This window comes from Anopheles funestus, chromosome 3RL, assembly GCF_943734845.2.
Source record: "Anopheles funestus chromosome 3RL, idAnoFuneDA-416_04, whole genome shotgun sequence".
NCBI lineage: Eukaryota > Metazoa > Arthropoda > Insecta > Diptera > Culicidae > Anopheles > Anopheles funestus.
Window position 1 is genome coordinate 44,207,263 of NC_064599.1, and position 14,727 is coordinate 44,221,989.

General features: G+C 39.0%; 1 protein-coding gene across 1 annotated transcript; it reads right to left on the bottom strand.

Moving 5' to 3' along the window:
- Positions 1 to 892: 892 nt before the first annotated feature.
- Positions 893 to 4,428, bottom strand: LOC125769895 (ornithine decarboxylase 1-like). The gene is made up of 2 exons (XM_049438921.1): positions 3,829 to 4,428; positions 893 to 3,756 (listed from the first exon to the last, which is right to left on the bottom strand). Exons 1-2 carry the CDS (start codon positions 4,383 to 4,385, stop codon positions 2,871 to 2,873), a joined length of 1,443 nt encoding a protein of 480 aa, XP_049294878.1. The 5' UTR covers positions 4,386 to 4,428; the 3' UTR covers positions 893 to 2,870.
- Between the last annotated feature and the right edge of the window lie 10,299 nt (positions 4,429 to 14,727).

The window sequence follows — 14,727 nt, forward strand, 5'->3', positions numbered from 1 at the left end:
AACTGATCGCCAACCATACAGTTGGCATGCTTTCGCATTTTTAAAGGATGTTTCGTATTGCGCTCGACTCCCTTTCGACAACAGTTCCTAAAGGAAGCATGGTACCAGCATGATGCCATCGCTTGCTGCGCTGTAACAATAAACACAATACGGGTTAACCTATTTGGCCTGGTGTACGAAGGAAAAAATATACAATTCTCCTTTGCTGGAAGTTCCTACCCAGCATTGCGAGCCGATCTGTGTCCTTGTTGGTGTTGCAAATTGTGTTGACATTTACGACAGTCAATATTTGGCAAAGTAGCAATTGTGTAATAACCCTTTTAATATTCTGCATACGTGTACGTCTGTATACAACAGTAACATGTGGATTCAATAATATAAACTATACGCCAAAAGAATCTATTGAGAAGTAATTCACTTCTAGGCCGTCACGTTACGAATGTTCCGAACGGACAGCAGGTGCGCTGGAGGAATATTCATCGCGTAGTTTTTTTTGTCGTTTATGGTTTGTCTTACTTCCTTTGCTTTCTATTTACATTCGTCAACGAGCTGGCAAGAACGGCTCAAGTCATGCGAACATCCTGACGAAACGGAAACTAACGAAGGTTCGTTTCCCTGCACAGGACTAAGAAAAGTGCAGTGCCACTTTGTCAGTTATGCAGGCCGGTTAGCTGTGTTGCTGTGTCTACTTGTGAATTGTTACTGTCAACACCTGCATTATGGATTTCCATTTCGCTCGATCATCTGTGTGTGTTTGGGTTCATCCTGATAAGCAACCAAGCAAGAACAACAGCATGAGGCTGATGAATGGTAGGATTGAGGTAAAATAGAAAAAAGAAACGGGATTTGAAACGAGCGCGTAATTGATTATTTATTGACATATCGTAAAAGTCATGCACTTCAGGCCTGGTGGCAAGTGCAGCATATTGCAAAGGAGGAACAAGTGTTTATTGTTATTGCATTCTGCTCCGTTTAAATGCTTGAGTCTCTTTTCCAACAACATTTGTGCTTGTTTTTTTTTGTTCTATAAATTCTGTTGCCCAAATGTTTCACATAATGAAAGTATTCTTCACGGTTTTATTTTGTTTCTCCTTCTTCCCAAACGACTTTATGATAAATTTAAGCTTATTTATGTTTATTTTAACCAATGATGCAATTTTCATTAAATAAATTATAAATTTAAGAAAATTTAAATCCCACCATCATTATTTTCTTTGGTAATAACTTTCTGATTTCATAAAAACAATTATATTTGGTATCAATACGGCCTGGCCCGTTCTATCAGAATAAATAAAATATTTGAAGGACTTAACACTTTAGGAGGATATATTAGATTAAGAAGAAGTAGTGACCATTTGTTAAACAACTGTAAATTTCGAACAATTAATTAAGCTCCTAATAACGTACATATGATAACAGACGATTTGTATTCATTTGCGATTATTTCGTTTCAAGATAAATATAAACAGAAATAATTATTCTACAGTTCGTTTATTCGTTTACAAAGATGACCAAATTACTTTAACATAAAAAAATACATTTCTCGCTATGTTTATTTCATTGATTACCCATAAATGCACAACCACAATGAAGGGTCCCGGGCACACAACTACTTTAGAACAAAAATAAGGCATGAGAAATTGTTTGTCCAAATGTTCAAAATGTAGTGCATTAATGAGATTTTAATTCTGCCACAACTTATCAACGCTACAGTACGGGCCGGATATTGATGATTTGTCTACATTTCTGTGTTATCTAATTGTAGCAGAGCATATTTAATCGAACCATCAAATAGATAGTAGGGGACATCTTCACCCTTTTCAAACGCTTTCGGTTTTCTAGATAAAGTTGGAAAATGAGTACGAAAAAAAACAACCATTAGCAAATAAAATAGGTACATCCAAACGTTTAAGTTGCTTTACAACAGATGTTCATCATCGGTTATGCACTAGTTTTCCTTTAATATTATGAGCAATACTATCAAACTGCGCGTGGGTAAAACGTTGCTTTTATTATAGTTTTTTTTTTATATTTTATAGAAATGTATTATGGATATTTTTTCTGCTTATTAGAATAACAATGTATTCCTATAACTGCTGTTGAAAAAATTATCCACTTATATTTCATCACGTTGTGGTAAACATCATCTGCTCTACCGACTGTCCGCTTGCCCATAGCAGTTCAACGAGCAGTAAACTATTGCGTACATTCAAAGGAAAGAAAAAAAAGATGAAAAAAGCGTACCCTTCCCCTGGATGCTCCATGCATACGGAAAACAGAAAATAGATCTTATCGCGAATCATACGCGGTCGCACCGTGATCCGACGAATGCCATCGTAAAGAACTACCGCATCGCAAGGGCAAGCCCATATGGTGCATTCAGCAGGGCATTACACTGTGACCTATCGGTTACCAAGGCTTACCGCAAAACCCTTACCATTAAAGCCAAGATCAGCCGTATAAAACCGAAACAATTATTTCCCTTTGCAAACGCTGAGAAGGGACGGGTGTAAAAGCATTTTATGTACAGTACGTTTTTACCGTCCCTTGCCACCTTACGCTTTCCGTGTCCCCTACGATTAGCGGTCCTGGTCTGCTCCAGATGCCACCTACCAGTGTGTCGGGGCGTATAAATTTAAATAATAAAGTATATTACGTTAATTCTTGACATTATCAGGCGGGAGCGATCGGTAAACAGCAACGGCAGTTCAATTTCAGTAAAAAAGGTCAACTTCAGGAAATGGAACACAAAACAAACACAATTGTTACACCAGCAAGCTCATTGAGTCGACATAAGATTTTTTTGTTTTGACTTGTTTTTTTTTGTGTACGATTCCTGTTCACAATTATGTTTTATTTTGTTCAGCGAACTATTTTTTACAAAACTTTAAAGGTTTTACAGTTTTACTTAATGTCTTCATAAATGCATCATTTAGCAGAGCTTTTTCGATCAACTGTACATCGTCTTTTAATGATTTAAGATTTTGCAACAATGCTACAACACTGTGCCGTATGTACGGTACTACCTTCGGCAACATGAAACCATTGAAGCGACAAGAGTGTACAGTGGCATATGCGCCCTCCGTATCAAACACTAGCGCATCACCAATATTTAGCTCAGGTAACCGTATTCCAGCCATAAAAAAATCATTCCCATCACACGTTGGTCCAAAAAGTTTCGATTCCCGTTCGGGACCACATTCTTCGCGTGCTTTCCATATCACCATCTTTGGTTCCAGGCCGCGATATTTCGCACTATAGAACGTGCCATAGATTCCGTCGTTCAAGTAGTATCCGACGCTGTCGATTGCTGACCCATTGCGGAAGTATCGCTTACCCTGCACTACGGCTATGTTTGTGACCGCAGCAGCACATAAATATCGTCCAGGTTCGGCGAACACTTCCAACGAACTGTCGGGATAGAACTCATCTAGCGCTCTATTAATGTAATCAGCGTAGCGTGCAACGTTATCATCCTTATCACCAACAAACCCTCCGCCAATGTCAAGCACGCGAAATTGAAACCCGATCGATGCGGCATAATCGCTTATACAGCGACCGGTGCGAATTGCACCATAAAACACCTCCGCATCGTAGCTCATGGAACCGACGTTAAAGCACCATCCGATCACATTCATTCCAAGTTCGCGTGCCCGATCAAGCAGCTGATGGGCTTCCTCATTAGCATTGCAGCCGAACTTTGTTCCTAGATTGATCTTGCTGTTGGTCGAATCGTAACGAAACCTCAACAGTAACCTTCAACATAAAATAGCAAAGCGTTCCGATTAATACCACCGTAAGTATCGCTCCGCTTCACTCAGTACTTACTCTGCTTCGGGATAATGTTTGGCAATCTTTTCCAGCTCAAATTCATTGTCAAACACCGTTCTGATGCGTCTTTGTCGAGCTAGTTTTAGCGATGCAACACTTTTCGACGGTTGTGCATAGATAAGACGCTCCGGCGGAACACCCAATCCGAGGACACGTTCCAACTCCGGCTGGGAAGCACAATCAAATCCACCGCCTAGAAGAGCAACCGTTCTCACGATCACATCCGTATCGTTACTTTTGATTGCATAATATTGCTTCACTCGTGGCATTTGGCGCAACCATTCGGTGTACTTTAACACTACACTATCCACCTCCAGCACATGGATTGGTTGGTCGTGTGGTCCGCCATCTACAACACGGTTGATTAAATCATGCAGCGTTGTCTCGTCGTTGATCTGCTGTGTCATGGACATCAGGTGCTTGAAATTGGTTTCAAAATGTGCAGTATCCATCTTTTTGTTTGCTATGAATGGGTGTGAATGAGTTCCCGAATTAGCACAAACTAGTAACAGATAGTCTCGGTGTAAAGACTTATAAAGCCAACATTCTACCATTGCGTACAATTCAACGTTGGTTTGTTGATAAGCGTTAACTGATACAGAAGATGACCGTAGAATGTCATTCAAATCGCGCAAAACGACACTCTAACATTACCAACACTAGCGGACTGTGGGCTTATTTGCACTTCCCAAAACGCTACGCTCAGACAATCAGTCACTCCGAGTGTGCATGTCACAGCAGATGCCAAAATCTTGATTTACGACACACCAGCTAGGCGCCATCCGCAGCCGCAAGGCATTTAATCGCTTTGCGCAACGGATTGCTCCGAAACCAAAACCCCGACCGATTGAGCAATTATTGGCGCAACCGGATTCGGCGCGCCGGAACTGAAACCTCGCTGCCTAGGCGATTGCATGTCCGTAAGCGACGGGAGTTCCCGCAGGGCTACTGCATACACGAACAGCTTCCACCAGCTTAATCGCCCGGTACATACAAGGCAAATGTGAGACTAGGAGGCAAAGGAACGTAAGATTTGAATAAATACAATACACCAGCATTCGGAATCGTGAACTTGGGTAGGTTTTTCCTTCTTCTTCGCGAATCTGATGCCACAGTAAGGTTGGTGTTTTTTTTATTTCTTTTTTGCCAGAAATCCAGCGAAATGCAAAATAGCCGCAGGAACAGGATTTAACTAACACCATTATAACACATCCATACCCATTTGCAGGCCTTCTTCCACAAGCGCCACAGGCGATGTAAATGGGTGAATAAGAAACTTTGGTCCTATTTCTTCGTGCGTAAGATTGCGTATACATCTACGCAAGAACGGTAACTGCCACAATACCCGGGATTTTCCTCACACAACCGTGGAGCACTGATGTCGTCGGATGGAACTTGCGTACGAAAACTATCGGATCGGTAGCAGGACTTTTAAATACGGTTTCTCCAGTTATTACCTTGCACGTCTCGGTGGCATTCATCTGCTCACCAAGGACGGAGATAGAGGTCCCATTTTTTTGTACGTACATACGGTCTCTAGCGCGCGAAAAACTCGACTGCTTGAAGTCAAGAGGGACGGCTTTGTCAGACATTCTCGAGTATACGATTTCTTTACGTTTCATTCCATTTTTGCAATGTGTTTGGAGTTCTTTGCCAGTGCGGTCCGTTGTTGTCGCTTAACCTTGAAGCTGTACAACGATGGGTTTTCTTCAGCTGCACAACGATGGTTGATTCTCCGAGCAGTAGACTGTCAGGTATTTCATCGGTGTATTGTTTTCCTGTTGTACCTCATTCATGCTGGATATTCAATGCACTGCTCCCATAGCAAGTAGTCATCACCGAATCATCTTTCATGCGTTTTTCAGTATACTATAAAAGCACAAGTATCATTAACAGGGGTTGTAAAAAAACTGATAAACACTTCGTTTTAGTTCAGCTGGATAAATACAGTTGCAAATAAACACTAATTTAGAATATTTTCTTCCTAAATATTCGCAAAGCTAGCTTAAGATGAAAATACAAATTTGTATAATGTACATGTTTCAATATGGTTAATAACACTCCTTGTTAAGTAGTAGTTTAATGTTAGTTAATTATTTATGTCTTTAGAAACAAAAGCATCATTGGAACTTTCTGGTACTTTCTATATCACCACATATACATATATCTTTTGATTGTACTTTCTGTACCAACACATACACAAAAGTCCTCATGTATATAAATATTGTAAACATATACATAAACCGACAAATTTCACAGCTGTGCTGAGAAGAAGGAAAACAAACTGACGCAACTTGCCTAAAGGAACGTACACACGACGAATCGTAAGTCCAAAGCAAAACAGAGCGAAGCAGAATGATGAATGAGTAAAAGTGAAAGAAACTACAATGAAAAGTAAATTGCGTTTGTTTGTCTGGTGATTTTGATCCAATTTCATCCCTTTTTGGAATGGAAGACGTCCGGAAACTCCTATACCGACAGACATTCGCAAATCCCCTGTAACGAACCTTATTCAGCACAAGAAGAAGGTATGGAACCAGAGGTGAACAATGTGTAGATCGTGTTTTTGCACCTTTACAAAGGCAAGTAGTCGAACACCTTTTGCGTTCTTTAGAAAGAGCTTTATGCCAAAAATTTTGGGACATTTGCTTAAAATTGCTTCATACCACACTGTAATTGGCATTTTATCTTTCGCAAAGCAAAATCCACGTTTAATATAGAATTGTTTAGATTTTCCTGTTTGAAACAAGGTTAAAATAACGATTAAACAAAACCATACAAAATCTTTATATCCTTATCTTGGCACAATTCTATTGTATTTTATTGCTTATTTTTGTTTTAGACTGCCCAAATTCTACTTCGTAAAGAAGTTTTTAGTGAAACCCTATCATACGAACGTTTGTATATATATAACGAAATCATAAACTGTCGCTTTATAAATACCTATACGGTCAAAATACGCTTATATAAACGCTGACAAGACGCAGCCTTTTACCAACTGCAAATTCCGCAGAAAAACTAAATTGCACATACTGATGAATGAAGAGCGACCTTTCAAACATCCGGTTTCTTGCGTGAAGCTCTTACAATTACCGATGTGCAATGCGACCGGATCGAAAGGAAGGGCAAAATCTTACCGAGGTCTGCAAAAAAGTGCAAGTCTGCCAAAATGATCACACAAAGCCCAACGAAGCGTAAAGAAACGGAACAGCAGAAACGAAACGCAGGTAAAACTACAGCACGGAAGTGATCTCCTTTTCCCACAGATTATACACGAATCTTGTTTCACGCCCGTGCTTTCACCGAACCGGGGTGTGCCCGATTAATCTAATAGTCTCCGAACACACAGATGCCGGCCGCTGTTCTACCATCTTGGGCCCTCGTTGAATGTGCTCTAATTTGGCGTAGAAAGAGATGTAGTGGAAGAAAATAGATTTTAAAATGTAACACCATGCCATCATTGGGTAGAAATCTGCGACTCCAGAGGGTAAGGCAGCCGACAAACTGGCCTTGCGTCTCTGTAACGAGTGCAGTAAACGGGCCAAATTGGCAACGAAATTATTGTGCAGTTGAACAATGAGGAAGTTAATTCCAATGACATATCAAGGGCTAGCCTTAGTTCTATTGCTAACATTCGCCTCTGCAAAACATTTCTTCATACGCGATGTGTGTGATCGCATTTCTCGTTCAGAAACATCCTTTCATTTACGGCTTGCATTACGGATTGCAATGTGGTGTATTTTCCCAGCATATTTTGTTTGCTACGGCACACACAAACGGATCTTTGCAAACTTGGAAGAAAGCGCCGAATCCAACCAGAATCAGATAAATGACAGTGCTATCCGGTTCCATGTCTCATCTCCGCCGAAACATGAACGCTTTGTGACGCGTTGCAAAAAACTGGTTACATTGATTTGCATCTTTTCATGCATTTGCATATCTTATGTCCTTAAAACGGAATCCAGTAACCTTGTGAGATGAGCAGGATCGGCACATCGAAATTGGCGGACATTATCCTTTTGTTCGTGCACCAGTTTTCCAGCAAACATCTGAAGCCGGTTACAACCAGTTTGCTGTCTCAAGACAACAATCATACCGGTCTAACCGGCTGAAACTTACCAGTAAATTAGCAATTGCCGTGGGCTAGAGAAAAATTTGCAAACCTTACAATTCTGTCCCTTGCATGAATTGCGAATCTCATTAAAATATTATTATTCGACCATTCCAATTTTGCTCACTACCGTTGGCTAGTTGGCTGCATTATACAATGAAAAATGATAGAATAACTAGAATGCTATTCGTGTTTCATTACGACAACCATTCAGCCAAACATCTTTTTGTATTTTGCTTTTTTCAATATGACATAGATTCTTTTGAACATGTTAAACGAAACTTTCTAATAAAAGAATAGTCAGTGTTTTCAAATACCTCATTCAAAACTGAAATTGTTAAAGTTAATTCAAACCCCTTCATAACACTATATGCAAAGGATGATAGTAACAGCGACAGTATCAACAAAACAAGGGTAATGCAGGTCTTTGACGTATCTTTATGTTTATCACTACCGGTGGGTTTTAGCCGATTATATCCGATCAGACAGGAAAGGAATATTTATTTTATTATAATTGTTTCCAAATGCTAATGCACTTAATAACCTCCCGCTGCGTTTTTATGCATCAGCATTCTCACCAGGAGTTCCCATAGGTTCATCAAAACGATTATAGCAAAAGTATTGCTGAGAGATAAAAAATCACATCCCGAGAGGGATTTTTTTTCAACGATGGAAAGCCCCTCCATGGGTGTTGTGACTTACTTCACATTTTTTGTATTATTGTCTTCTAAAACTATGCATCTTCAATCGTGTCATACACATAATGTACTCAATGTACATCTTCACTCGCCGTTCTTATTACGAGGACCGTTGACATACCGCGACATTCACCCTGAAGAATTCGAAAATCCTTTTTTTTCTACCTTTTTTTGTATCTTAGTATGTCCAATATTTTTCTCATTTTTTTACCGTAAGCTTATCCAGGAGGGTTGTAGGGACTATTGGTGAACAATTTTGACAGTATCAAAAAATGCTTAAAAAACATCCAGCAACAAAAAAACGTGTATGTGTCCAATCACAGGTACAGAAACCAAACAAAAAAACAAAGGTTTCAATCATGTAAATCACAATGTTAAGATGCAACTAGATTATAAATTACCATTATATCTTTTTTTGTAAGACAATATTTTTTTTTAAGAACGGCCTGGCCGTAAGAAAATATCTTGCATAAAAAAAGATACCGAGATGATCCTTGCAAAAAAAACATTCCCATACAAAAGAAAATCCTTACGTAAGTCTGCATCTAATGATAGGTCTTCAAATCAGAAAAGAAGTTAGACCCATATCTAAAGAGTTTTTAGTTTCTTCTTATGAAATCGTTACATTTCTTAAGTATTTTTCAGTTATAGAATGTCGATACGGTTTCGAACGCTTTGAAGAACACTCTACTAAAAGTATGCTGAAAGAACATACATTTATGATATTTTTTGCCATTTCATATAATTAGAAAATGCTTACTTAATTTAACATTCATTTAATTTCACCAACGATTATTCAATTTCCAATAATAGTTTAGAGTATATTACACCATAAATAAGTTGAATTTAAATACTGCTCTCAGACTACTTTCTCTCTTATTAAATTGCCCTATGTTTCAAGTAAAAGTAAAAGATGTAAAAATCACTCCTATCGAGTCGATATTTATTAGGACTTATAGCACTTTTCTTACGTTACGATCACCCTACTAACAGATGTGGAGCGTCAAAACATATGACATCACTCACAGGATCACCCGTTAACACCGGAAGACGGAAGCAGGCACGGAATGTGTGGCGCCAACTATTTCTTCCAATGACGTTTGTTTGACATGTAACCCTATACTGAAATGGGCGCACAAAGTAAAACCGTATCATGAGTGTGTGTCATGGTATCGAGGAAAATTTGATGAAAGTGGCATTTCTTTCGTTTATGCAACGTAAAGTACCCTTCCTAGTACTGCCTGCTCATGGATGTTGAAGCATTCCCGATGGTCTCATCCCTTTCCATTGCAACTGCATTTTCGCGTAACATCCACTGCAACGGTGCTCGTTTCTTTGGAAAATCTTTCTCTCACTCCTGTATCACTGGAACCAGAAAGGGATACATGTCCCGGGCCGGTTGATCCTGATAAAGGGACCCCTACCCCTTGCATAAAGCATTGCTGGACCTTTTTACGTTGCCCTGCTATGTCCTTTTCATCCTTTGGAGGTATGTACACGTTAGGCTTGATTTCTATTTATCCCTTAAGCGAGAAACCCATGTTATATCTTTTTTAAGATGATAGGTGTTTCTCGTTTGATCGTATTTCCCACGAGCGTGAATATGTTTTTTTTCTGCCAATCAAAATAACTGTTCCATTATTGCCTTGTAATGCAGCACCCATGATACAATTACTTGCCCAAAAAATCATCTACACGACCCAGATAAGTATATTACGGCAATAAAGACTTTACTTTATACTTTATAGTTGGCAAGAAGTTCCGTAATGGATGTTTAGTGAACTTACTTTTACTAAAATTGCAACATATTTTACAACTTGATATCGCATAGCAATCACATCCAAATGTACATGGCCGAAACTTCCAAATGAAGCTTGATACCTAATAAGTATTAATACTATCACAATGTAGTTATTAAATCATTGTCATAAAATAAATAAAAATTGTTCTGTTAGAAATTATGCTACTACAACTACAATCATGTTTGTAAATAAACTAACATCTATTTACATCTGACCACAGCAAATGAATTGCTACCTGTTACAACACTCCTTATCTAATACGCTGATCGTCTCTTAAAACATCCCTTCAACAAAAAGCCATTATTGCAAATTGCACCTTGCAAAAGGATGCCATCCTCACAACCCTTATATTATGGGCGTGCGCTGACCTGATTGTGTACGGCTTTAAGTAGATCGGTGCATTACGCAGCCTGCGGTCACCGTGGAATCTAACCGCTACTGTAATCCTCTTAATGGGTAATCGCGGAGTTCACACTGTCTTTAGCTCGCGACAATCATTGTCTAGCGGTTTGTCTAGAGTACTTTTCTTTCCCGCAAGCTTCCGTCAATGTCGCGTCCCTACTTCACTTAACCTTCAACCCCGCGAGAAAGACCTATACCTAAGCAAAGCTATTGTTAGTTCTTCAAATAATAGTGCACGCTTTATCAGCGAACCGCGGCGCATGCGCGAACAAGTCGTCTGCGTTGACCCGCGAAACACTGCGCCACAGTGTTTCTATTCAGCCAAAAAGGACCTGGACAAAACCAGCCGCTTTCACCAGTCTATTATGATTTGCCGCTTTTTGGTGCACGGCAAGCATACATAGTTTCCATAAACTAGCCTGGCCCTTGGTTATTCAATTCAATGCTTACCCTTTCATAAATAGGGGATTTCTTAAAGGGCTTGGACTCGTTACATTGTCCATAGCATCCAGTGGTCGGATGTCTTGCCCACGAGCGTTCTGCTAGGGGCTGGCCCTGCTCGAAGGAGAGACATTCTGCCGTTAATCACCCAAAAGGTATCCGTGCGCATCTAGAGCAAAAATGAACGGATCAACATTTTAGAGGATTCTTTCGTTCTTTACTGTACGCATCAAACATCTATTTCAAAACCCGAGCTGTTTAACGTCATTGATGCTTGGATCTTACATACGAAATTCATCGTCATCTGGAATCAGAACGGGAGGAGCTTTTTTTAATTCCATTTTACCTGTATGTACTCCCAATGTTGGTTCAAAGCTGCTCTCATCTTAATTCCAGCAATGCATTTAAACTGAAACAAAAGCTTCATACCTCCAAAGTACGGTTGCCACGCGTACCATCATCTACGCAAGCAGGATAAGCCAAATGAGCCCGAAATATGGTTCATGCGGCAGCTTGCACAGAAGGAAAGGATCTCATAAATTTTCTTCCATTTTCTCATGTTCCCAAACATATTGTGACAAACTGAACTGTTATCCCAGGATCGGTCCGTGAAGTTGGATTTCACCCCTCTGAAAGAAGCCCACCTGAATCATAGCCGCTACACGCTACATCCATACGGTTTGGGATGTAAAACATGCCGTCACAGATTGCCAGCAGCATCCATTCAGCTGGTACGAGATCTTGAGCCAGGTTAAAATCTTTAAACCCATACAGCGGCCTTATCCTTCGGAGGGAAAAGAGATCAGTCCGGGTAAACCTCAGGCCTTCTAAGATGACATCAAGTGATATCGTTCCACGAGGGTTGTGTTTATTTAAATATTTTAATTTTAATTTAATTTAATCTCTCATCAGCATACGAGACGACACAACCCTAGGGCAAGCAAATCTGAGCACAGCATAAGTATCCCTTAACTGTTAAAAGTTAGCGTTTGAAGGAGTTTTGGGTGTGTACTGTGTATGCTTCATTAATGTCTATGTCTGTATACGCCTCCTTAAGTTTAAATTTGAGCTCGTTTGCGGCAAATGCAATTTCAAAACGCAAATATTGAAGCTTACAAAAAGAAACTATTTTTTTAAATATATACCTACTACAGGCATTTCTTCGTTTTTTTCAAAAAAAAATCACTATCAACTTAGCATTTTAGTTCATGTAATATGATCGTGGGACATGTTATCTTCTTGCTTTTGACTATTTCCCATAGAAAACAAAACATTTTAACAGATGTTAAAGTCAATTCGATAGCATTTATCATCCAATTATGTAAGTTTAAACATAATGACAGCGCGTTTATAGCTAATTGTATAATCGGGTCTAAAACGTTGGTTGTGAATTTTTAATCCAGTACAAAAATTAACCACATTAAAATTATTACTTGTTAGAAAACGTAAAATGCTACATCCCCGTGATATCCAAACGTTTGTATGTCAATCACCCATGCACCAACCTTTTTCAAACACCCCAGACTTTCACACACCCATATTTATTCCATAAACCAAAACTGATTGAAAATCACGATGATTAACTCTTTAATGCTACTCTTACTCATTTTACACATCAGGGTGTTACAGATTGTATGACATTCAAAGTAGGGTTGCACTGTGTCTTATGCATTGCGTGCATTTTATCCACGCCCCTGCTGGTCACCCTTACTAAGGAAAAGCGGGTTCCTTTCCAACCCGTGTAAAAGTGTGCCAATATTTATGCGCTTCGCAAACTCTCTGCATATCTACAATTTTGTGGGCTTCAATCCTTCGTCTGGGGAAGAATGTTTGTGTTTTTTTATTCTACTTTTTTTGTGCAAAACCTTTTGCAGCAACGCTATGATCAATATTCGTGTAGGTAAGTTTGACTGATCGTTTCAATGGCACCTAACCAGCAACCAGGCAGCAAAGGGTTACACCCTCTGTACATAGCCAAAAACCCTTCAACAATAACACAGTGTTTGATTCCTCGGAAAATATGTAAAAGGGACGTACGATCAGTTTTTGACGGGATGATGCCTTTGACTTGTCATCAACATTAGGTTCACAGCCTGTCTACGCGGCTTTCTCTGTTCGGAACGTAAGGAGAGTAACAGCAAATATAGTATAATGTACCCTCATTGACTTGATGAAAAGATATTAAACTAGCAACGTTTTTGGGAACAACCAGTACATGTAACGCCCGACTTTTATGTGATACCGATGTAAATGGTATCACCAAACGATTGAGTACAAATATGCGTGTATTGTCTTTGTATGAACCGATGAGTTGCGTTAGTCTAATATATTTGCAGTCACCCTTCTCGAAACCAACAAACGGTTACACCCATCAGGTTTCGAACCCTTAAGAAATGAATGCATTTCAATACATAGTACCCAGGATTAATCCTACAAGTTTTGAACTGGACAGCGAATATCTGACTTTATGTGCTTTTGGTATTCCGAAGTCTAGGTGCGGTCTCACTGCACAACGCACTGTCCCATAAGAGAATGCTTGTTTGTGTGATTATTTTGTAAGGTATGACACCAATCCTGTTGTCCGAAAAGGTTTGAATCGGAAATAGATCACAACCAATGCAACCCTAGAACGTAAGTGTTCAAGCATATCCTATCCTATCCACAAGCCTGAATATGCTTTAGTTTAAAATATAATAGTTCTTGGAACGGTTAACGGTTCTTGGATTAACGTATACAGAAACATTTCAAGACAAACATTAGGACCCCTGGATATAGTTCATTTATTTAAACGTGTAAATGGAAAATACTAAAAATAGATTGTCAATTAATTTTGTTGAAGTTGTTAAAAAATAAGATACATTGAGAATTCACGGGTAAATGCAAGCTAAGAAAAACTAGAATTAGATTTCTGTGATTATAGTTGAAGAAAGAAAAGAGGAAGTTTACTGATATACAACAACGAGATAATATCTGAGGAACTTATTTAATGTCATAACTTATTTGAAAAAGCATGAAAAATCTCAATCAGATATTGTTGTTAATTTGGTTGACTTGGTTATATGGTTATATGATAGCATATTGCATATGCTATGTTTTTTTTTTGAAATACGGTTATTGGTCCCTATACTTGTATCATATTTTAAGAAAAAGTAGAACTAATATCGTTGGTATTGATTGTTGGAAGAGCATTTCATTAATAATAATACGAACAAAACAGCATAATGGTGCAAATCTATTTCCTCGTGGCTTGTTGCCGCAAACACCCTCTCTTGCTCTACCGCTCTGCTCACCGTCAGAATAAAGCAACAATAAAACATTTTTCGAAATAGCAATTAAAAACTATAAATATATTCATCGATGGTCTGGAATCCAAACTTGTTGCCATTGTTTCTTTTCTCCCTTCAAACCCATTTCGTGAAAATTATTTTAATCTCTATCCACG

Bases quoted from the DNA above. Each gene is read 5' to 3' on its own strand.
- LOC125769895 (XM_049438921.1), bottom strand. From the start codon at position 4,385: ATGGTAGAATGTTGGCTTTATAAGTCTTTACACCGAGACTATCTGTTA. The intron at 3,757-3,828 runs GTAAGTACTGAG...TTTATGTTGAAG, and splicing joins AAACATTATCCCGAAGCAGA to GTTACTGTTGAGGTTTCGTT.